A 24,764-nucleotide genomic window follows, 5' to 3' on the forward strand; every position below is an offset into this window, starting at 1 on the left:
ATGTGGGCAAAGAGGGGAGAGGTGCAGGTACAGTGGGTGGCTGCTTGGAACAGCTGCTCTCCCCCAGGGCCACCAGCCTGCTCTGCATGAGGCCCTAGCATCTTTGCTGCTTGCTCACTGAGCCATACAAAGAACCCTGCCCCTGCTCTTTTCCCTTTCCAGCCCGGCTCCTCCCAGCAATCCACAGGCTGGTTCTTCCTCCGCCCCTGCACTCCCTGAAGTCCCGTGCCGGGCTCTACCCTCCTCCCCCCGCCGCCCCCCCTGAGCTCGGCTCCCCCCCCCTCTTCCCAGGTATTTCCCCCCCCCCCCACTGCCTGGCCCAGCTCCACCTGCTGACTCACATGCAAACTTTTGCTCCTGCTGGCCCCCTGAAGCCCCCCCCCCTCAGAACAGGGATAGGAAGAGGCAGAGGGACGGACACTGAGACGCAGGGATGCCCCAAATTTTCGGGTGGCCTACGCAGCGGTGTATGCTACATATGCCTAAGGATGGCCCTGCCTGGAGCATGTACACTTGGCGCTCCGTAACGTTTAAGAGCCGCTCCGGGGCTTCTTTCTGATGTGCCACTTTCTCCTTTCAGTCCCTCTTCTTGCTGCCCCGCCGCTCCTTCAATTCCTGTTTCTCGGCAGCAGAGTACATCAGAACCTCATGGAGAAAGTCCCCCTTAGTTCTTCTTGGCCACTTTCTAATTCTGCGCTGCCGTTCTGCCGCCAATAACAAAGAGGGGGCTGGGCTCCCAAGGTCATCCTATTAAGTTTAAATGCATTTCGCAGAAGCAGTATTGTTTGCAACACAGACAACACTGATTCAGTGATTTAAAACACAGCCAGTACTCACACACCTCTCACTAACTGGCTGACCCCAGGCAAGCGCACACAAGACCCCCAAAATGGTGAGTAGCTGCAGGGGCAGGGTAAATCTCTCTTCCCGGACCCCACTGTTCACTGGGCACGTGGCTCTTGGGGAGAGTCAGCACTGTAGGGGGGGCCGGATAATCATTCCTGTCCCCACAGTTTCCACGGGAGCTGATCGTTATGGAAGATGTCTCGCTACTGTGGCAGCGGATTGCCCAGTATCTCCACGAGAGTTTCCTGGAGATCTCTGAGAGAGATTCCCGTGAAGTGAGAGAGTCAATCAACAGCCTGTCCCACTGCTCGGACTAGACATGCGGTGGGAGACAAGTCTGCTTTCTGCAACTCTCCTGCCCCCAACAACTCGCTTCAGCGATTCCCAAAATCAGATCCACTTACCAGGGGCCTCCTCTCCTGTTTGCGCTTCACCAAGATCCGATTGCTGTGACTGGCTAGGCTCCTCCGGGGTAGAAAATAGCTCCTGACTGCATGCATCTCTGGCCGCCGAGTCATCCTCGGCCTCTGGGTTGCCCTCCCCATCTTTGTCCAAAATTTTTTCCTCCTGGCTCAGTCTACTCTTGACTGGCACACAAGCCAACGAACTATCCACAGGGGCCTTCACAGTGGAGGTGGGGTCACCACAGAGTATCACATCCAGCTCTTTGTAGAACCGGCAGCTTGTGGGCCCAGCACCGGGGTGGCAGTTTGCTTCCCGCACCTTGTGGTAGGCGTTCCACAGCTCCTTCACTTTGACCCTACACTGCAGTGTGTCCTGGTCATGGCCCCTTTCTATCATGCATCGTGAAATTTCTCCATAGGTATCATAATTCCTATGGCTGGAGTGCAGCTGGGACTGGACAGCCTCCTCTCCCCAAATGCTGATGAGGTCCAGCAGCTCAGCACTGCTCCAAGCAGGGGATCGCGTGGTGCATGGAGCAGGCATGGCCACCTGGAAAGATGCGCTGAGACGGCTGCACGCATCACCAAGCAAAGAGGAAGGGGACTTCCAAATTTGCAAAGGAATTTACAGGATGAGGCTGACGATTGGTCACCTGAGGGCAGGGTAGTAGAGTGCAAACAGATGACCAGAGAGGCAAGAACAGGCATTGTGGGACACCTCCTGGAGGCCAATCATGGCAGTGTCATTGCCACGGTGTCTACACCGGCACCGCAGCGCTGTAGCCCCGGCGCAGAAAGCCGTACGCCTCTCGTCGGGGTGGTTTTTTTAGAGCTGTGCAGTTTCTGCGCACTAAGTGGCTTGGCAGTGTGTGCACCTCGGGAGTCACAGCGCAGAAAGCTGCTTTACTGCGCGGAAACTTGCCAGTGTAGACGGGGCCTTAGAGAAGGCCAGGTCAAAGGAAAACACCTTGCCCTTGGAGTGGAAGGTGGAGAGGTTTGTGATGGTCCTTAGTTCCTGTGAGTTCATTTCACACAGTCCTGGACTGGGCCCCCCCAAAAATGAGTAGCATGTGGTACTCACTACCATTTTCATCTATTTCAGAGGCGGCCAACCTGAGCCTGAGAAGGAGCCAGAATTTACCCATGTACGTTGCCAAAGAGCCACAGTATTTCGTCAGCAGCCCCTCCATTAGCTCCCCCACCCCGCTCCCAGCACCTCCCACCCACTGGCAGCCCCACCGATCAGCGCCTTCCCCCTCCCTCCTGATCAGCTGTTTTGTGGCGTGCAGGAGGCTCAGGGGTGCAGGGGAGGAGCAAGGCCATGGCAGGCTCACGGGAGGGGGCGGGAAGGGGTGAAGTGGGGGCAGGGCCTGTGGCAGAGCCAGGGGTTGAGCAGTGAGCACCCCCCGGCACACTGGAAAGTTGGCGCCTGTAGCTCCAGCCCCGGAGTTGGTGCCTATACAAGGAGCCGCATGTTAACTTCTGAAGAGCCGCATGTGGCTCCGGAGCCCCAGGTTGGCCACCCCTGATCTATCTGTACACAGTTTTATGCCTCTTTTGCACCTATTTAAATGCTTCTGTCAATACATTTTCTTAAAAGCCTTGGCTACATTGGGTTTGAACCGCATCTGGAACCCACACTGAAACTTGTAAATACGCCCGGTGCTGTATTACTGGCAACACGGATAGGGGCCAGACTCTGTGTGTGTGTGTGTGTGTGTGTCCTATCTTATCTTTTTCTAGGCCATTCATGGTTCCTGTGTAAAAGAGTACTACTAAAGTCTATCAGGTAAATACAACCTAAAGCAGAGGTTCTCAAACAGTGGTCCGCAAGCTCCATTCAGGTGCGTGCCTGGGAGGCCGCACACAAGACAATGAAGGGCCACCCACCTAATTAGTGGAGCTGGGCAGGCGTGGCTCCACGAATTAGGTGCCTGGACCCTGGAGAAGATGCACATGTAAGGTGAGGTGGTGGCCTTGGGGCAATAGGGGGTAGATGGGAGGGGGCAGTGGGGTGAGAAGAGGGGGTGGGGGGAATTTGGAACATGCAGAGCTGCGGCAGCCAGAGAAAGAGGCGACTCTCCCCAGCTCCAGGGCTGCAGCTGCTGGGGAGAGACAGCCCTCCTTCCAAGTCCCAGATCAGGGGCTGCTGCAGTGGGGGAGAAAGGGAGAGACCCCCATCCTTCCTAACCCCAGCTCAGGGGCTGCCGTGGCTGGGGAGAAAGGGCACAGCCGTCGCATTAGAAAGGTAAGACTACTGATATTAAAATATGAGTTGTGTGCTTTTATTTGTAGAACAGAAAAACATTTTTTTATATAGCACTTTTATGCAAAGCACTTTACAATAGTTAGATAAAGGTACAAACAACATTTGGAAAGATCATTAAGTGGTCCGCCAAGACCCTCAGCAATTTTCAATTGGTCCATGGGGAAAAAAAGTTTGAGAACTGCTGACCTATAGGGCCCATTTCTGCCCTCATTTACATGTGTACAATTTCTATGACTTCAATAGAAGTTGCACCCTAAATGAGGGCAGAACTAGGCTCAACAGTTAGGAAACTAATTGGAAAAATAAGTATAAAACATCCACTTTAGAAATTTAAAGCTATGAAGCAGGAAGAAAGTAAAGAATTTGCAATGTGTAAATAAAACATATGATTCAATTTAAAAGGTTAAAATCAAATATTCAAATTTAGATATGTCTTCACCTTGTGAACAAATCACTTATTTCTTTTGCCACCAATTAAGTCTTCCTATGTTCTTGCTACTGCCAGTGCTACTACATGACAGGGTTAGAGCAGCTGCACCCCCACATCAGAGAAAGAGGGCAAAGGCATACAGGGAAAAGGAAGCAAGTGATACTCTTTCCCAATCTGGAGATTTGTTTTCATTAGTCTCAAGCTCTAGGACCTGGCTCTAGTAAAAGAAAGGAGAGAGCAGCTCAGTCAATGGCTGTGAGGGCAGGGAAGGTGCCAGCCCAAAGAGGAGGTGAAGAGTAAAATATCAGGCAAGGCAAAGGAAAATCAACTCCTTTCTTCAATGGGAAAGCTCCTCTGAGTCAATAACTTGCAGGCTAAAAATCAGAATAGCTGAAGCAAAGGGAAGAAGCACAGGGGAGGGGTGGGGAAACCTTGACATTAAAGCATATAAGCTGAAGGAAAGTGATTGTAAAGGATCAGAAGCTCTGTTTTCAAGGCAGTGGAGGTTAGCTGGCCAGATTCTGCCTTCTACCAAGATCTGCTCAGTACAAGAAAGGAAGAGTGGCCACCAGGGAGCTTGCTAAGACTTCTCAGCATGGCTCTGTCCCAGCATGCTTTGACTCAGCCCAAAGGTGAATTTCTATTGGCTAGGCATAGCGAGGAGCCTACAGTTAACTTGATGGCATTCCTCTCTCTATTTGGATGAAATACAATAACTTTTGAACTGGCATCTTCTAAGAAGGCAGCTTCAACCAAGTCTGTAATTACTTCTCTCTCAGACAGAAAGAAAAAAGAACAGTGAGGGGAGAAGAGGAAGTTGGAGACAGGGCACGGGAGGGACACAGAGCTCCTGCCATGAGGATCAGGTTGCACTGAATCCCTGAAATAGAGGGGGATGGGAGAGGGGCACACAGAGTTTGTGAGAAGGAACAGATGAAAGCAAGGAGCCCCCAGTGTGTGCAGTGAGCTTGACCTACAGAAGCAACAAAGTGTGCAACCCCCTAGTTTATTTTGCAAGTAGTAGCAAAACAGGTGCAGCCATGTGTGTGTTACAGGAGTATGTAAACAAAGCATTTTCCCTGCATGTTCCAATCAGTAATTTTGGGCCAGAGTAATTTATAAATCCTGCAGCTAGAAAATTCAAACCTGGCTTTTATTAGACCAGTGATGGTCAAAAACGATATAAGTATGAAGAAAAAGAGCTCTAGAGGTGGGACAGAGACAAGAAGTCAGGATTGAAATCTGAATTTCCCCCTTATTCATTTATACTTGTAGGAATATCAGGTTTACATAGGTCATCAACTAGTCTTTTTTTAATAGTCTTCAGCTCATTGAAATCATGAACAGTGTACTTCCTTTCTGAGACGCCAGCTATTTGCATGAGTTGCGAGTGATCAATATACCCAACTCCTATAGCATATATATGAACACCTTCCCTTCTCAGATCTTCTGCTGGTTCAGCAACATCATCAAACGACTTCCCGTCAGTGACTACCAGCAAAACTGGTCGGACATTTCTTGTTACTCTTCTGCTGCCGCCTGGTGCAAAGAATTCCTTCACCTTCCTAAGTGCAGCTCCAATTAAAGTGTGAGTTCCTGTCATCCGTTTAATATTCTGAATTTGAATGTTCAGTTCTGATTTGCTCTGAAAAGCACCCAGGCCAAATTCTTTTTTATATCTGTCACTGTACTGGGCAATGCCAATTTGAACATTGTGATCATAATCAATATGATTTATTATATCTTTCAAGAAATTCTTCATCCTGGTGAAGTCATCTGGGTGTATAGAATTGGAACCATCAATCAAGAAAACAAGGTCTGCTTGAATTTCACACTCTCAAATGGAAAAAAGGAAAATTAGCTTATTATTTATATAGTGCTCCTAATGCGCTGGGCTCTTCGCAGACAAATAGACAGGCTCCCTGGCCTCAAAGAGTTTCAGTCTAAACAGAGACAAGATAAGACAAAACAAGTGCAGACAAACACAAAGGAAGTGGGGAAGGTGAGAGCAGGACAAGGCTTACAAATACAAGACTGTGTGATTGCTTTGGGGGCTCTGCACACATCTTGTTGATTCACTTTATGTATATTTTTATTGCATGGAAATAATCATAATCCTATTTGGGTTTTTTTAAGCTCACTTTGGGGAGAGAATGAGCATGAGGGAGTGTGGAGAGGGAAAGATAGTGCGGAGAGGAAGACTGAGGGGAAGAGAAGGAAAGTTCCGAAGGAAAAAGAGAAGAGAGATGGAGGCTGGCTGACATCCCACAGCCGGAGGAGTGTGGTAGTTGAAGAGAGATGGAAGGAGATTAGGACAAACAGCAAATCAGTTGTAAAGGCAGATCAGAGTTTGTATTTTAGAGGACAAAAATTCTGATAACATGATTGGGGGTGAGTGAAGGCACTCCCTAACAACAACCCGCCCCCCTGCCCCCTCGTTCCCTGCTCTGCTGCTGGAGGAACAAGAAAAGTTTCTGGAGCTGGGGCTTTAACACTCCAAAGCTCCTCCTGCTGTTTTTCTAAGTGGTCAGGGAGATGTGGCTGTGAGCCCATATTCCCAGGCATCTCCTGCTTGGATCCGGCATGGGATGGGGATTTCTGTTCCTCACTGGTGGGAGCAGAGCTCCATGGGGTGAGGTTTTTGAGACTGGAGCAACAGTGGGCTGTTACAGGCTCACACAGAACCTGTCGGGAGGAGCAGAGATTCAGGCAAAGGACATTGCTGAATACAGGGGAGCTTGGAGGAGTTTCCAGAAGCAGAAACCGAACAAGGTATTTGTAAAGGGACAGGCATACATAAAACAGGGCATGTGGGGCAATGCAGGGGCAGCCTAATTCTCACAACAGGGAAAGCAGTCTGTGCAACAACTGGATGCTAGCATGGAAGGGCCCCCCAAATAAGCCAGTGAACTGCAGACCTTACACATTCCAGCAGGTGTTCTGCTATTGTTCTCAGATAACAGAATGGATTAGAAGAACCTCAACTACTAGGCTTCAGGAGACCCAACCCTTTACTGGACTTTCCCCTTATGGCCAAGTTAACAATGGTCATTGTTGTAACTGACAAAAGCCTTGTCTACACTGGTGGCGGTGTGTAGGATATGTGTAGCTACACACCACGGTGAAAAGCAGGCTGCATCAACACTGTACTGGGTATCTACACCTCAGGGAAAAGGCTCAGGCAACAGGGAGCTGCCAGAGCCTTTCCTCACTGCCTGATGCTTGCTAGAGCCTTTCCTCGCAAGAGAGACACTATACTGCTAAAAATAGCATAGACAGTTGAGGCACGACTTGGGCACGTAAGAGAGATAGGATACATGCCTGAAGGTTCAGGCATGTCTTTTTTTTTTACCTAAGCAGAGCCTCTCTGTCTTGTGGTCTTTATACCTGGGGTAGAGGGGCATGTAGCATATGTACTTTGCACCCCACTGTCAGTGTAGATCTAACCTAAGGCGTTGTAATGCATGAGCTTTCCTCCCAGCCGTAGTCAACTATTCGTTCACACAGGCGTGCCTCCGAGTGCTTCCTGGGAGCCCTACAGGACCTAGCCCCTATGGTGCTTGCCTCTGAGGCGCAGTAAAGCTGTCACACTACTGACTATCTAAAGAAGTTTGGTGGACAGCAGCACTCCAGTAGCCCCAGGAGGAGAGGTTGATTACAGTCCACTCTGACCCAGGGCACCGGTCAAATAATACAAACAGCAATTTGTAAATATTCTTGTGACTAAATACATTCACACTGATGGTATCCATGGAATCATGTTATTCATCACTTGCAAATATTCCAACAGCTGCCAGACGAGTGAGAAAACTGTGGGAGTCACAGGAGTGCCGTGAATTTAATCTGAATGCTCATCTGAAAATGTACACCAGAAATACATTGTTACTTGTTATTCTTTATTCACCTGTGGGGGAAAAAAATTTACTCATCCAATCAGGGAGCAGAATCATGCTGTGACTTATGTTGGCTAGCTAACGGTGCAAATAATGAATAGAAAATAAGTGGACAGTTAGCAAAAAGCCCATAGGGTCACTGTAGCACAGGCCTGCTCACTGCCCCCTGGGCAGCCCCTTGCAGCCAGAGATCATTCTGCAGCACCCTGACTCTGTTATCCACCTTCCATGGCCCTTTAGATCTCATAGTTCAGAAGTGGTTCCAAGAATCCCACCAAAGACATCCCATTTATTGAGTCCTCTGACACATACTGGCCGTGAAGGCCCCAAGCAGTTCAAGGTCTCTCTCCAGATTAACATGCAAAACACAAATTCACACAGTCTTCATCCCAGCTGGCCTTTACAGTCTCTCTCCTGCTTATTCAGGGTCTCTCCCAGGCCTCACTGCCTAGAGACCTTCCTCCAACTTCAACTTTTTTCCCTGTTGACTCAGGACCTTTACAGGCACCTTCTTGCTTCCCTCCCTGCAATCTGTAGGCCTAATTGCAACTTTATCTCCCACCCCCTGAAGCTTCCTGCTCTTTTTATCCTGCCAGCTCCTGATTCAACCCAGGTGTGGTTCATCCTGCAATTAGGGCTGGCTTAGCCCCAGGCTATCCAGTACATGGGACCAGTCACCCTGTTCCTATGACAGAGGCTATTCAGTGAACATTTAGGAGTATGTGCCAGAAATCAGGATTTATTTGCAAACAGTTTCAAACACTAAAAAGGACCAAATGTGACAATTTATTTGCAATAAATCGTTCAACTAGCTGCACAGACCAGCAACCTAGAAAGTGCACCTAAAGTACTGAGTTTTAACAAGGGACAGAGAAGGGCATTAGGAAAAGTAGAAATTGTGGGGCCTGATTCTCCACTGACTTCCACATTATACACTCCAGTACATAAGCATAAAGTGGGCATAAAACACTGCTAAACTGGATTTCCTCACTAGTAGGAGTAGCATTTTACAGTATCTTTGCAAAGATGCAAGTGACTACTTTGGGGTGCAAAGATCTCTGTGATCCCTCCTATGGCCTGTGGGAGCATGGACAGGCAAATGAACATGAATCTGACTAGTTGGTCACTTAAATGTGTGTTCTTAATACAGCGCAGGGGTTTGGAAGTGTAGCAGGGGTGGGCAACCTGCAGCCTGACAGTTTGTTTGCATTGACCGTCTGCAGCTCCCAGTGACTGTGGTTCGCCGTTCCCGGCCATTGGGAGCTGCGGGAAGTCATAGGCCGCTGGGACGTGCTGGCCGCCGCTTCCTGCAGCTCCCATTGGCTGGGAACGGCAAACCGCGGCCACTGTGGGCAACCATGCCTGCGGACGGTCAATGTAAACACACAGTCTTGTGGCCCGCCAACGGATTACCCTGAGAGGCTGCAGGTTGCCCACCACTGGACTAGAAGATGCCACTGTGCAGTTTGCGTGGTGTAAGTTTCCTCATAATTGCCATTACATTTTGATTGCCACTTCCTATAGTCCCCATCTGCTTGTTCTTGCCTATTTCCTCAGCAGAGCTCATCAACCAGGCCAAATCATGTGATGCGTTTGTGATGTAGATAATTGCCTATCCCCACAACAACTAGTTTAATCAAACTGAAACCTGAACTCAGGCCTTTTAAAGTGAAAAGTTAGTACCCTAATTTTACCTTTATGAAAGTTCTGAACCTGCACAGACTAAGAATAATATCAACCATTTAAGCAATGAAAATCCTCAGTTGTAGCATCAAGTAAGGGTAAACTTTAAGAAACTTCCCTTTTTCCCTATAGGGTGGCTTTCTAAAGAGAAAAGAATACCATAAGGAAGCTAGATAAACAAATGAATCTATACACATTGCTTTGAAATTTTAGAGATGTGTCTCCCCATCTTTGCCAATTTTTAAATAAAATGATGAGGAAAGTTTAAACTGTATAGAGTAGTAAAACAAACACTTACCTGGTTTTGAATCATCACATATTTTTTCTGATATTGCTATAGATGTGTTTTTGAGTCCTTCAAATGTATCCACATAGTAATATTTGTCTTTTGATCCAGTCATGGCCAAAAGCTCATCAAGTTTTGCTCCTTCTATCCCAACAGCATAGATAATAATTCCATTGTCTCTTAATCTCTTGGCTGTGTCACCGAGCTGTGCTTTATCATGCGACTCACCGTCTGTTATCACTATAAGAATCTGTGGAACTCCCTTGCTTTTGCGGCTGCCACGCTCCTGAGCAAACAGAGCTTCCGAATAGCCAATTGCCTTGGCCGTATACGTTGAACCTCCTTTAGTTACGTCATTCTGGATAGCCTCAACAATCTCGGATTTTGCTGTGTACTTATTAAGGTAGAAAAACGTTTCCGGTTCATCAGAATATTTTACAGCTCCAAACTGAACTCTATCTGGAGCGACATCAGATTTCTTCACCAAGGCAATCATGAAGTCTTTCATGGCTTGGTATTGTAAGGGACTTATGCTCCCAGATCCATCTATCACAAACACAACATCTAACCTTTCTATCCTTTTGCATTCTGTAAAAGAACAAATGACAAAACAAAAAAACCCAAACAGATAAGTACGTACGGACTCTTACTGAATCTCTCTTACTAGTCCCTTTGTATTCAAGCAAAGCTTGTGAATTTGGATCACTTTTTGGAGGCAGTAATACAACTGAACATCCTATGTTAGGCATGTTTTGGGAAAATCCATCAGTGCACAACAGAAGAGCCTAACCACTAATCCTAAAATAACTGATAGTTTCAACTTAATCTAAAATCCAGAGGGACAGGGGAAAGAAATGAATAGTAACGCGACCGAATAGGATCAGGCTAGATGATCGTAATGGCCTCTTCCGGCCTTAAAAATCTATGAATCTGTATTCTAATAGAATACAAGCACCAATTAAAAGCTTTTGTTTTCCCCAAAAACATATTTTAAGTTTTTCATTGTTGGAGTTAAGTCAAATTTCTGTGACCCTTGTTCTACAGAGTCATCATACACACAGTTTTATGTACTGTTTACTAATGGAAATGAGCCAAATTCTGCTGCCATTTGCATCTATGCAACCACACTGAAATGCATGGAGACCCACCAGGCATCAATGATAGCAGAATTTATTTTGTGCTTTGGATCTATTGCAATTTTTTTTCTTTGTGTAAGAAAGATGTTCAATTTGGAGACTGAAGCCCTGCCACCCCTGTACAGCCCCCAAGGCCCTGTGTTGCAGTGACCAAAAAGGGCTGAACGGGACTTTTGTGAAACCCATTAAAACAACTCCTACACTAAAGATCAGCATTTATGACAAGGAGATGGGAAGTCAATACCTGATTAATAGTTTTGTAAGGAGGACATTGTAGTTCATAAACATGGAACAAAATATACACCTTTCAGGGCATAACACAGTGGCAGGTTTGGATCTGTTCTCACTTTACAACAGCAAAAATGTGTTTTGTGCAATTGGATAAGTGAATGCAAAAAAGATCCAGATCTCAGTCCTGTAAGCCCCTGAGATGGAACATGCAATGTGCAAAGAGGAGGGAGATTCCTTGTGCTCTCCCCAGCCCCATTGCACACCCATGTATGGAGCCAGGCATAACCTGGCCCTGGGCTATTCCATTTTTCAGGTTCTTATGCACCAGCAAGCTGTGCAATGCCCCCCCAAAATTAGTAGCATGTGGTACTCACTACCATTTTCATCTATCTGTACACTGTTTTATGCCTCTTTTGCACCTATTTAAATGCTTCTGTCAACACATTTTCTTAAAAGCCTTGGCTATATTGGGTTTGAACCACCTCTGGAACCCACACTGAAACTTGTAAATACGGTTCCAAGAAAACTTGTTTCCGATGCTATATTGCTGGCAACATGGAAAGGGGCCAGACTGTGTGTGTGTGTGTACCTATCTTCTAGGCCATTCATGGTTCCTGTGTAAATGAGTACAACTAAAGTCTGTCAGGGAAATACAACCTACAGGGCCCATTTCTGCCCTCATTTACATGTGTACAATTTCTGTGACTTCAATAGAAGTTGCTCCCTTGTAAATGAGGGCAGAACTAGGCCATTCGTGTAAACAAGAATCAGTCCCCAAGGATGTTTTACACTGCCAGAACACCACAAAGGAGCCTTAGTATAAGGGAGAATCAGATTCTTAGTCTTTTCTTACACACATTAGCACACATATTGTACTTTTAAAATATTATGAAATTTATATTATTTGTTTGAGAGAATATAGCATCTTTGAAAGCTAGTAGGACAGACCTCCTGGTACTGTGATCCAAATTCTACCTTCATTTTCTCGCATGCTTCTCATCCCTGTAGGCATCTCCAAGAGAAGATGGCATTGCAAGGAGAAAGCATGCCTGTTTATTTACTTTATTACAATTCTCAACTATTTGGACAGAGCAAAATTCCTACACAGAATAGATATGAGTTATTGAAAACTGCAGTACTTATTTACCCTCATGAGGCCTGCATATTCCAAAGATGATCTCATCTTCTATGTGCTTCAGAATATCAAACTTCTCGACGTAAAAAACCAGCTCACGCTTCCCACTAATCTCTTCCAGCTGATTTTTATTTGCATTAAACACCCCAATAGAGTAGATAACAACACCTTGATCACGTAGGTCTCTTGCTGGACTTTTTACTTCATCCTGCGCTTCCCCATCTGTTATCAGGATAAGAATCTTTTTGACAGCGGGACGCGCACCTTTGGGAGGCTTGAAATAATCAGCCACAAATGTCAATGCGCTTCCTGTTAGTGTATTTTCCCCTATAAGAGACATTCTATCAATAGCACTGAAAATGTCACTTTTTGAAGAGTATCGGTCAAGCTGGAACTCTTCCTTGTTTGTGCCACTGAACTGGACAGCCCCAACCTGCACTCGGTCTGCGCTGATGTCAGATTTGTTCACCAGTTCTCTCATAAAGTTTTTCATTTTCAAAAAGTTCTCTGGTCCTATGCTTCCAGAACTGTCCACTAGAAACATGATGTCAGCTGTCATTTCTTTGCAGGCTACAGAAGAAAACATTTATATTAGTATAACCCAGGCTGTACATTAAAAATAAGCAAATAGACTTAACTGGGGCAGGATGGTCTGGGATAGATGGGTGGGTGCTAAGATTTCTGGCTGTGCTGGGTAAATGGGGGAATAATGAGGTAGGTGAATGGATGGGTGGGTGCTGTCTGGAGAATAGCTGGGTCGGGGAGCCTGGGGCCAGTAATGGGCCCTCTCTCACATGCTGTTACTGCCCCCTCCTCCGGTTGCTGCCATGCATTAGAATCTACTAAGGAGCAGCTAGAAGTGAGGCAGAGAGGTCACCCAAGTGTCACAGTAGCTTCCAGGAGAACCAACTGCAGAGCTGTCCCTGCAGCCTGACTGGGTGCATGAGGATCCGGATGGGCTGAGCACAGGTGTGACAGGGCTGCTGCTTGTGTGAGTGCCACCCGAGTTGCATGACACTGGACAGCACTGCTATAAGTTTAGTAGGGTTCCTAAGGAGAGGTTTGCTAGGTACATGCATTTACACACACAGGAGAGATATTGTTGTCTGAGCCACTTCCATTTCCGAACAGAAAGAGATTCTGTGGTTCACAAATCAATAGAGGCACAAAAGATTCAGGTGTTTACAGCTGTGTATAAGCATATGGCACTAGCATTCTAATAATGTACCTGTTAATCACAAACACCAACTTGACATAGCTCACTGCTAGAGAATTTAGCTTGCATTTGTATTCCTCTTACTCTGTGTGTGTGTGGTGGTGGTGGGGTTGAAGGCTATTGAGCATTACAGTCTTACAAAGACAATGATCTTAAATGCCATCTTGCCTGACTGCAGACTGATTGTAGGGTTAGTGCTCTGTGGGCACCTGAACAATTCACGACACAGGTATTTACACTGGGACAATAGCAACACAACATGACAAGTTGGAAAACACACTACTTGATGTAGGACTACCCTCTTCAGTTGAAAAGCCATCTTGTTTGTTACAAAGCTGAGGGAAAAAAGGAGGAAGGAGAAGGAGTGCTTTGATGCTGTGATTGAAACCAAATAAAAATACCCTTGCTTTTTTAAAGCATATGATGAACATACACATAATAGATTTAAGAAAGAAAGAAAACTGCATTATTTATAATTGGCTTGCGGACAGCCATCTCAGTTCAAAGTATATTTATACATTTCAGTTATTCAGGCTGGAGTAATATGCTTATCATGTTTTGAATTTGAAATTGTTTGTTATATAAGAGGAGGCTCCATGTTCATTTAGCACTATGAGTTCAAAGGGCAAAATCAAAATTTTCCTTACCTTCTTCAGAACGGATAACTTGAACAATTTCATTTTTTATGTTTTTCAAAGAGTCAAACTCTTGCACAAAGAAAGTCCTGCTCTCTGACCCTGCAATCTCATGTAGCTGTCCTTCATTTGCATCTTTTACACCAATGGCATAAATATTAACCTTCTCATTCCTCAGGCTCTCAGCAGGCTCCTTCACACTGTCATGTGACTCCCCATCTGTTAGGACAATGAGGTGACAAGGCACCCTGCCAGCTCTCTGCTCCCTTGCCTTTTTAAACAGTGGCTGCATGAAAGTCAAAGCTTCTCCAATATAGGTATTCCCATCAATTTGCCTAATGTTGTCAATGGCCGTCTCTAAATCATTTGTTTTGTTGTATTCATTGAGTTCAAACTCCAGTCTTTTGACATGTGAGTACTGCACGGCTCCAAAGCGAACTTTATTCGGCCCTATGTTGAACATGTTAACCATTTCCTTCAAAAAATTTTTGATGTCTCCAAAGTCATTAGGATGAATGCTTGTTGAGCCATCAATGAGCACATAAATATCAGCTTCCTCTGTGACCACAGATCCTACACGGAAAAAGAAATTGTATACAGCATTAGTGCGAGAACAAAATGTAAAGAGAAACACTGAGAGAAGCACCAAAGCAGATAGACATGTAATTAGGGCCCAGAGTCAACCAGTATTTATACAATGACACAAACCCAGGTGGAGTTCCACAGCGGCAGAAAATCTGCCAGAGAGTGAGGTGATTATGGTGCAAAGTGGCCGTAACCTCAATGTAAAGTAACAATGTCTGAGAAATGCTGGTTATTTATCTTATGATACCTGGAGTTCTTCAGGTTATGTGATCCCTATCTGTACGCCACTCGAGGTGTGTATGCACTCCATGTGCCTAAGACCAGAAGATTTTTCAACAGCAGTGTCGCTGGGGCCGCATCAGTGCCCATCTCCTCCTTGTGCTCTAAGTCGAGGGCATAAGGGACCACATGGACTGACCACCTCCTCCAGTTCCATGAATAACCCAAGGAAGGGATCAGAAGCAGAGTGGAAGGAGGGTGGGCAGTGGAATACAGATCAGGACCACACATCGTGAAGAACACCAGTTACTGTAAGGTAAGTAACCAGAATTTTTTCTTCAAATGATGGTCCCTATGTGTATTCAATTCAAGGTGACTCACAAGCAGTACTCAATGAGGAAGGTGCAGGGAACCCTGATGTGTTTGTCAGCGTGATCCTGCAATCTGAAAGGATACATATGCCGAATAGACTCTTTCAAGGGCATAATGCCTAGTAAAAGTGTGCATAGAGCTCCATGTTGCCACTCTACAGATCTCCAGAAGGGGAACTCCATGAAGCAAAGCCACTGATGTAACCTGTATGCCTTGTTTGGGAGGGGTCACCATCAACTCACAGCTTACAACACATGCAATGCCTCAATTTAGCTCTCACTGTGCCTGGGATTTATACCAAAGACCCAGTTCTGCAGAACGTTACATGTAGAATCCCAGTGACCCCCAACAGAACTCGTGTGAGTAGGGTGCAGGAATGGATCCTCCTTGTGCACATGCTGAGTTATTAAATCCCAGGTACCCACTTGAAAATAACTAAATTACAAGTGTGAGCTTCATTTATACACTATCTGCATTTTCACCTCTGAATTTGGCCCTAATCTATGTAAGTCTGTCAAGGTTTACAAGAGCACTGATCTACACCTAATATGTAAATCTAATGTCCATCTCCATTATCCAAACACAGTTTCAGTCTATTATACAAAGTCTCATAAGGTATAGAGATCCTGACTCAAGAGTCTCAGGCTTCACAATTGGGAAAATTGGGGACTAAATATTGGTGTTTTTTTAAAAAAAAAACATCACATAATACAACAGAGTACAAAGGATACTGACATACCAGGTGTCTGAGTTACTGAAGTTTGACTCCCAATAAGGAAGAGAAACAAAGTCAGCAGCATCTTCATATTATGAATGAATGTTCCAAGCTTTCATGCTGGAAAAATAAAATAAAAATCCCATATATCAAATATCAAAAGGACCCTGGAACATGATTGCATAATACACTAGTATAAGGAAACTTATAGGGTTGGGAAAGATGTAGTCCAATCCCAATATACTGTTATAAGAATCTAAAGCACTCCAGATAAAGAAACATGAAAATGGTAAAGGGTTCATTGTCTTCTTCTTTATCCATGAGATCAGACATTAATTATTGTAATCTCACCTGTGTGGCACTCATGCCTCCAACCTTCACACTTCATACCTATTTAAAATGTTTCCAAGGTGATTTTGATGACATCATTTCCCCTTTGTACCCCTCCACTGGCTTCCCCTTAAACACCCTTGGGGCTGCCATCTGATGTGCCAAAACTACTTCTGCCCCTGCTTTCCCTGCCAGCTTGGGACTCCAGCACCCTGCCTTGCTGAGCCAGACATACCAGTCTACTCCAACACAGACCCAGGGTCTGAACCATGTGCCCCAAAGCTGCAGACTTAACAGAAAGCAACTTAAGAAGTATTCCTGTCTTTAACACTCAGATGCCCAACTCCCAGTGGGATCCAAACCCCAAATAAATCTGTTTTACCCTGTTTTAAGCTTGTACAGGGTAACCTCATAAATAACACTGATAGAGAGATATGCACAGCTGTTCCCCGCCCCCCGCCCCAGGTATGAATACATACTCTAGGTTAATTAATAAGTAAAAAGTGATTTTATTAAATACAGAAAGTGGGATTTAAGTGGTTCCAAGAAGTAACAAGCAGAACAAAGTGAATTACCAAGCAAAATAAAATAGAACACTCAAGTCTATGTCTAAGAAAACTGAATATAGACAAAAACCTCACCCAGTAAGCTTCCCTTTACAGACTAGTCTCCTTCTAGTCTGGGTCAGCAATCACTCACACCCCCTGTAGTTGCTGTCCTTTGTTCCAGTTTCTTTCAAATATCCTTGGGGGTGGAGAGGCTCTCTTTTTAGCCAGCTGAAGACAAAATGGAGGAGGTCTCCCACGGGCTTAAATAGACTTTCTCTGGTGGGTGGTGACCCCCTCCTCTCTCCTATGCAAAGTTCAGCTCCAAGATGGAGTTTTGGAGTCCCATGGGCAAGTCACATGTCCATGCAGGACTCAGATTCTTACCAGCCAAGCCACATTCCTGGGAAAGCTCAGATGTGGATTGGCATCTTCAAGTTCATTGTTGGTTTAAGTGGTTCTTGACTGGGCACTTAATTCATGCATTCTTTTCTCAAGAAGCTGACCAAATGCTTTACAAAGGCTACAAATCAAGCCAGTACACAGCCAATATTCATAACTTCAAATACAAAAATGATACATGCATACAAATAGGATTAATAGATTCAGTAGATCATAACCTTTACAGATATATGTTACCTGTCATAGGTAGCGTAAAACATATTCCAGTTATGTCATATATATATTCATAAGCATATTCCATAAAGCCTTATGGGGGGCACAGTCACACCCTTCTCCACTGAATCAGCAGCCCCTTACCTTTCAAATCTAGTTTCTTATTATGGGCCTGACCCTCACCTTCGCTCTGCCAGTTACAACCTTGAGCATCCATTTATCTGCTTGTCTCAGAAGCACCTTCCTGCTTTTTCCCATGCCACCCCACATGCTGCAGAAGAACCTTCTGACAACATTCACAAGCCATCACGTTATTCTCACTGAGATTCCTCCTTGAAACCTACTTTTAAAAGATACAAGCCTACAAACCTTTGCCACTTGGGACTGATTAGGCTGGCAGCCAGGTGTTACTGAGACCACACTGAGTTATGCAAATGTGCCTGGCTTAGGGGTGCCAGGCAGCTGGTTTTCGACTGGAACACCCGGTCAAAAGGGGACCCTGGCGGCTCTGGTCAGCATAATAGTCCAGTCAGTGGTGCAGCAGGGCTAAGGCAGGCTCCCTGCCTGCCATGGCTCCGTGCAGTTCCTGGAAGTGGCCAGCATGCCCCCACGGTCGCTCGGCTCGGGGTGATCAGGGAAGCTCCTTGTGCTGCCCCCGCCTTGAGCGCCGACTCCGCAGCTCCCATTGGCCCTGGTTCTATGTTAGTTTTTCCTTCTCTCACTGCCCTCCCATTTGTTAGTTTATTCTCCTGCCCCGTACTTTCTAACTGCTAGATTGTAACCTCTCTGGGGGCAGGACAGTGCCTAGTACAATGGGTCCCTAACCCTTGATGAGGGTCATTAGGAAATACTGCAGTGTTCTTCAACCAGTGGCCTGCCTGGGGCCCAGGTCTGGCCCCTGAGGGCCTTCCGTCTGAACCACTGGGCATCAGCTGTTCCACCCCGCTCCCTGCTGTGAGCTCTACTGTAAGGACTCCGCCAATACCTGGCTCCAGCTCTGCCCTGGACAGCGGGCTCCCAGCAGCTCCAGCCACTGCCCAGTCCCAGCTGCAGCATCCCCATGCTGACCTGCCTCCAAGTGCCCTGCCCGGGCCCAGCACCTGCTGGTTTGGAGGACATTGCAGCCTGGGAGGGAAAGGGGCCGCCTAGCAGGGGAATGCAAGGACACTGCTGCTAGAAGCCCGGGGCGCGCTTAAGCCGAATCGTGGAGCTGCCCTTAGAGCAGAGCCACCAGTGAGGAGCAGGAAGGAACAGCTGGTGTCCAGTGGACCAAACAAAAAGCCTTCATTCATGGTTCTGGCCCCTTTCCCTCCCCAGCTCCAGAGCATCCTCTGAGCCGGCAAGTGCCAAGCCCTAGCATGGCAGACTGGGGGCGCTAAGAGATGGCTCAGCAAGGCACACTGCAGCCAGGGCTGAGCAGGAAAGCACGGGGGTCGAAGAGCCCAGGAGCACAGGGTAGACCCAGAGTCAGCAATGAGTCATGGGGCCAACCTTACAGCAGAGCCCCCAGCTGGGAGCAGGAGCTGAGCACAGGCAGGAGGAGGCAGGGACAAGACAGGCTCTGGGGCGGGGGGTTCATATCCTACTTCCCTGGGCCTCTACTGCTCCCATTTTCCTCCCAGCTCCCCTCAATCAAGGAGTACTAAGTAGGCTCCTGTCTCCTGCAGCTACTCCCTGTCTCTCTCCCCCATCATAAAGAAATCAGTAATTGCTGTATTTTTACTAGAAAGCAAACCCTGAAGAGCCTTTTGGCTCTAGAGAGAACCTGCTGGCCTGCCAAGATTTGGACATTGCCTTATAATGTAATTGAATACTACTGCAACACTAAAGATCACTACAAATTATGACTATTATTGCACATGAGGCTCTCTGCAATGATGAAAGGCAGTTTAAAATGCTACCACTGTTCCTTCCAACTACATGTTTCTCTGCATTTCAGGTTTAATATAAAGAAACTCCTAAGAGTTCATGTTTTACAGGTGTTTTTATGTGCCCCTTGTGTATAGCTATTAAAACATAATATTTAAACAAATAAAATACAGCTTAAACGAGAATAGAGATTTATAGTGGTAGCTGTACAATGAAATGGCTCTCTGCATTCCATTGTGACACGAGATCTAGATGTACTTTGCTGAGGGATGTTAGGCCCGAGAGCCCTGAGAGCCTCTTATGCTTTTTACAGACGCTCAATAAACCCTTCCATTTTACACTGGCTGAGTCGCTGCAGTCTAGAGATCGGGGTTGCATTATCCCCTCTGGATGTGGTGGCCCTGGGGGTCCAGGTTGAGTGGACTTCCTGAGGGGGCTCACAGCGAGAGACAGGCATGCTGAAGGCTCAGAGAAGGAAGAAAGGCTCAGAGTGGTGCAGTCCCAGGAGGCAGTGGAGCCTACAGCTTAACCCCAGAGAGACAGTGGGCTCCTGAGAAGACTCTCGCACTGAAGGCGGTTCCTCCCAGGGAGCCGAGAGAGAGCATGAGTCCTGTGAGTCCGTAACAACTTGTTGCTGAGTTACTTGTCTATGGAAGTACTAACTGCATCAAGATAGGTTTCAGAGTAGCAGCCGTGTTAGTCTGTATTCGCAAAAGAAAAGGAGGACTTGTGGCACCTTAGAGACTAACCAAGTTATCTGAGCATAAGCTTTCGTGAGCTACAGCTCACTTCATCGGATGCATGCAGTGGAAAATACAGTGGGGAGATTTATATACATAGAGAACATGAAACAATGGGTGTTACCATACACACTGTAACGAGAGTGATCACTTAAGGTGAGCTATTACCAGCAGGAGAGCGGAGTGGGGGGGAACCTTTTGTAGTGATAATCAAGGTGGGCCATTTCCAGCAGTTGACAAGAACGTCTGAGGAACAGTCGGGGATGGGGGGGGAATAGTTTTACTTTGTGTAATGACCCATCCACTCCCAGTCTCTATTCAAGCCTAAGTTAAAGATATTTACTTGTCAGTATGTCATTTGGCCACTAGATGTCTCTGTGCTATACTGAAAGTCCCAGCAAGGGTGCAGTCTCTGGTCCCACAACAGATGGAAGCCAGCTTGTTTCGTTTATAGTTTATTCCTTTATTAACCAATGTCTGCTTTGTAAGGGCTGTGGCTACACTTACTATGACAATCTGCACAGAAGTCCAAATCCTGGACCCATTGCTCAGTTAGGAGTAAATGGACTACCCTCTAGAGGAAGCATATGGGAGATGGAATCCTCTGCCCAGATCATAGATTGGTTATGAACCACTTTGCAGCAACTACTGCTGACTAAAAGTTACATCACCTGTACACCAGTTGCAGCCACTCTCAAAGAGAATTATTACCCAGTGAATCTGCTTTAGTTTGGAACCACCATCCCTAGCAAAGACGCTCTCTGCCTTGTGATGCAGGGAGCTCCTGGGGTGTTGGGGCATGCAGTTGGTGCAGATTCCTTGCATGGACGATCTACAGCCCCCACCTCCTTTCCACAAGCACTGGAATCGAACATCAGTCTGCACCCTTCAAGGTCCTCCACTCCAGTGTAGGATAGTGGAGGGAGCGGGACAAGCCACATAAGGTTGGCCCTTTGGTCAGTGATGTGTGACCTTGCATCTTTAAAATCAGAACTGAGTCCATAAAATAAACTGATCTGTAAAGGGAAATTGCCTTACGGGTGTATGCACACTCAAAAAACTCCACTCTGATCTATACCTGCAACTGCCATACACTTAACAGCCTTAACACAAATCCTCGTCCTTCCGGCCCAGTGGAGAATGGGACCCAGCAGGCAGCCTCAAGATGAGGAGCAGGGCAGTACAAGCAGAAGGAGCCCTGCCAAATGGCCAACAGGCTGAGGCAATGACAGAATGAACAGTTGCGCCTGTGGCCACACCTCTAAGCAAAACATCTGTAACGTCCCTCAAAGAATATCCTGTGTTCAAGGAGCTCTCTGACAGTTGTAGAGTTGGTTCAGCAAGCTCTGCATGCTCCCATCCCTGTTACGTAAATCCCCAGCATCAGGAGTGTACCAGGGCATTTTCAGGGGGGTTGGAGGTATGGCAGAGGCAGTCTTATTAACAGCTGTTTCCTAGCTGCCAGAAAACTCATACGGACCATGGCCAGCTGGGTTCAAGTTAAGCCAATGTTAAGGGCTTCCCTAAATTGTATTGGGGAACTAACCAGCTCTTTGAAGCCCCAGGGAAGAGGAATCACATTGCCTCCCTTCTTAGTCCCTGATGCAGGGCTCTGCATCAGTATCGTAGAGATGAATTCAGGTTTGGAATTTTTGGAATCTGTGACAAAGCCAATTTCTATGAAGGTTGTCAAGGTTCCTCCCCCACTCTGAACTCTAGGGTACAGATGTGGGGACCTGCATGAAAAACCTCCTAAGCTTCTCTTTACCAGCTTAGGTCAAAACTTCCCCAAGGTACAAAATATTCCACCCTTTGTCCTTGGATTGGCTGCTACCACCACCAAACAAATACTGGTTACTGGGGAAGAGCTGTTTGAACACGTCTTCCCCCGCAAAATACTTCCCAAAATCTTGCACCCCACTTTCTGGACAAGGTTTGGTAAAAAGCCTCACCAATTTGCCTAGGTGACTACAGACCCAGACCCTTGGATCTTAAGAACAATGAACAATCCTCCCAACACTTGCACCCCCCCTTTCCAGGGAAATGTTGGATAAAAAGCCTCACCAATTTGCATAGGTGACCACAGACCCAAACCCTTGGATCTGAGAACAATGAAAAAGCATTCAGTTTTCTTACAAGTAGACTTTTAATAAAAACAGAAGTAAACAGAAATAAAGAAATCCCCCCTGTAAAATCAGGATGGTAGATACCTTACAGGGTAATTAGATTCAAAACATAGAGAACCCCTCTAGGCAAAACCTTAAGTTACAAAAAAGATACACAGACAGAAATAGTTATTCTATTCAGCATAATTCTTTTCTCAGCCATTTAAAGAAATCATAATCTAACACATACCTAGCTAGATTACTTACTAAAAGTTCTAAGACTCCATTCCTGGTCTATACCTAGCTAGATTACTTACTAAAAGTTCTAAGACTCCATTCCTGGTCTATCCCTGACAAAGACCCTTTGTTTCTCTCCCTCCTCCCAGCTTTTGAAAGTATCTTGTCTCCTCATTGGTCATTTTGGTCAAGTGCCAGTGAGGTTACCTTTAGCTTCTTAACCCTTTACAGGTGAGAGGATTTTTTTTTTCTGGCCAGGAGGGATTTTAAAGGGGTTTACCCTTCCCTTTATATTTATGACAAAGGTCAATCAAAATTACACTATCCAGCATAGTTTAGATTCCACACTTTGTTTTCTGACTTTATTATTTTTCTTTAAATAATCAGCACAATCGCAAGAAACAGCTGAAAAAAATGTAGTTCGATTACACACTGTCAGTGGCTTGAAAACTATATTTGGCTGTAGAAAATATAGTGAATGGAATCCTAATCTTTTGGAAAGCAGACAGAATCTATTGCTTGACAGACAATATAAATTTTCACGGTACGTGCAAATACTGTCCAATTGCATTTATAAGAAGAAAAGGCTTTTAGGATAGGAGGCAAGCTAGATATAACTTTTTTTCAATCTTGCGATTTGTGAGACATTTTACAAATTCAGGGTCGGTTTCATTGTATTACATTTAGGGCTGTCGATTAATCGCAGTTAACTCATACGATTAACTCAAAAAATTAATAATGATTTAAAAGATTAATCGCAGTTTTAATCGCACTGTTAAGCAATAGAATACCAATTGAAATGTGTTAAATATTTTGGATGTTTTTCTACATTTTCATATACTGTATTCTGTGTTGTAATTGAAATAAAGTGTATATTATTTTTATTATAAATATTTGCACTGTAAAAATTATAAACAAAAGAAATAGTATTTTTTAATCCACCTCATATAAATACTGTAGTGCAATCTCTTTGTCATGAAAGTGCAATTTACAATTGTAGAATTTTTTTTGTTACATAATTGTACTGAAAAACAAAACAAAGTAAAACTTCAGAGCCTACAAGTTCACTCAGTCCTACTTCTTGTTCAGACAATTGCTCAGACAAACAAGTTTATTTACATTTACAGGAGATAATGCTGCCCTCTTCTTATTTACATCACCAGAAAATGAGAACAGGCATTTGCATGGCACTTTTGTAGCTGGCATTACAAGGTATTTATGTGCCAGATATGGTAAACATTCATATGCCCCTTCATGCTTTGGCCACCATTTCAGAGGACATGCTTCCGTGCTGATGACGCTCATTTAAAAAAAATAATGCATTAATTAAATTTGTGACTGAACTCCTTGGGGAAGAATTGTATGTCCCCTGCTCTGTTTTGCCCCTATTCTGCCATATATTTTATGTTAGGGCAGTCTCAGATGATGACCCAGCACATATTGTTCATTTTAAGAACACTTTCGCTGCAGATTTGACAAAACGCAAAGAAGGTACCAATGTGAGATTTCTAAAGGTAGCTATAGCACTCTACCCAAGATTTAAGAATCTGAAGTGCCTTCCAAAATCTGAGAGGGACGAGGTGTGGAGCATCCTTTCAAAAGTCTTAAAAGCAACACTCCAATGCAGAAACTACAGAACCCGAACCACCAAAAAAAAAAAATCAACCTTCTGCTGGTGGCATCTGACTCAGATAATGAAAATGAACATGCATTGGCCTGCACTGCTTTGGATTGTTATCGAGCAGAACCCATCATCAGCATGGGTGCATGTCCCCTGGAATGGTGTGAAGCATGAAGGGACATATGAATCTTTAGTAGGGTGACCAGATGTCCCGATTTTATAGGGACAGTCCTGATTTTTGGGTCTTTTTCTTCTATAGGCTCCTATTTTCTCCCCCTCCCCCCCCCGGCGTCCCGATTTTTCACATTTGCTGTCTGGTCTCCCTAATCTTTAGCCCATCTGGCACGTAAATATCTTGGTATGCTGGCTACAACAATACCATGAGAACACCTGTTCTCACTTTCAGGTGAGACTGTAAACAAGAATCAGGGAAAATAGTTTAATTTAAGATCACATCAGGCAAAAGGTTTCAGAGTAGCAGCCGTGTTAGTCTATATTGGCAAAAAGAAAAGGAGTACTAGTGGCACCTTAGAGACTAACCAATTTATTTGAGCATAAGCTTTCGTGAGCTGTATTTTCCACTGAATGCATCCGATGAAGTGAGCTGTAGCTCACGAAAGCTCATGCTCAAATAAATTGGTTAGTCT

The 24,764-nt window shown here is 45.4% G+C and overlaps 1 protein-coding gene across 1 annotated transcript in view; it reads right to left on the reverse strand.

Annotated features, from left to right (window-relative positions):
* Positions 1-5,204: 5,204 nt before the first annotated feature.
* The window catches only part of LOC144930177 (collagen alpha-6(VI) chain-like), a 36,101-nt gene continuing 16,541 nt past the window's right edge, over positions 5,205-24,764 (reverse strand). The window contains exons 2-5 of the mRNA XM_078851332.1: positions 14,177-14,737; positions 12,326-12,883; positions 9,824-10,399; positions 5,205-5,785 (exon numbers count right to left, since the gene is read on the reverse strand). Of these exons, the coding sequence (XP_078707458.1) occupies positions 5,205-5,785; positions 9,824-10,399; positions 12,326-12,883; positions 14,177-14,737 (2,276 nt within the window). The remainder of the gene's footprint in view (positions 5,786-9,823; positions 10,400-12,325; positions 12,884-14,176; positions 14,738-24,764) is intronic.

This window comes from Lepidochelys kempii, chromosome 2, assembly GCF_965140285.1.
Source record: "Lepidochelys kempii isolate rLepKem1 chromosome 2, rLepKem1.hap1, whole genome shotgun sequence".
Taxonomy (NCBI): Eukaryota; Metazoa; Chordata; order Testudines; family Cheloniidae; genus Lepidochelys; species Lepidochelys kempii.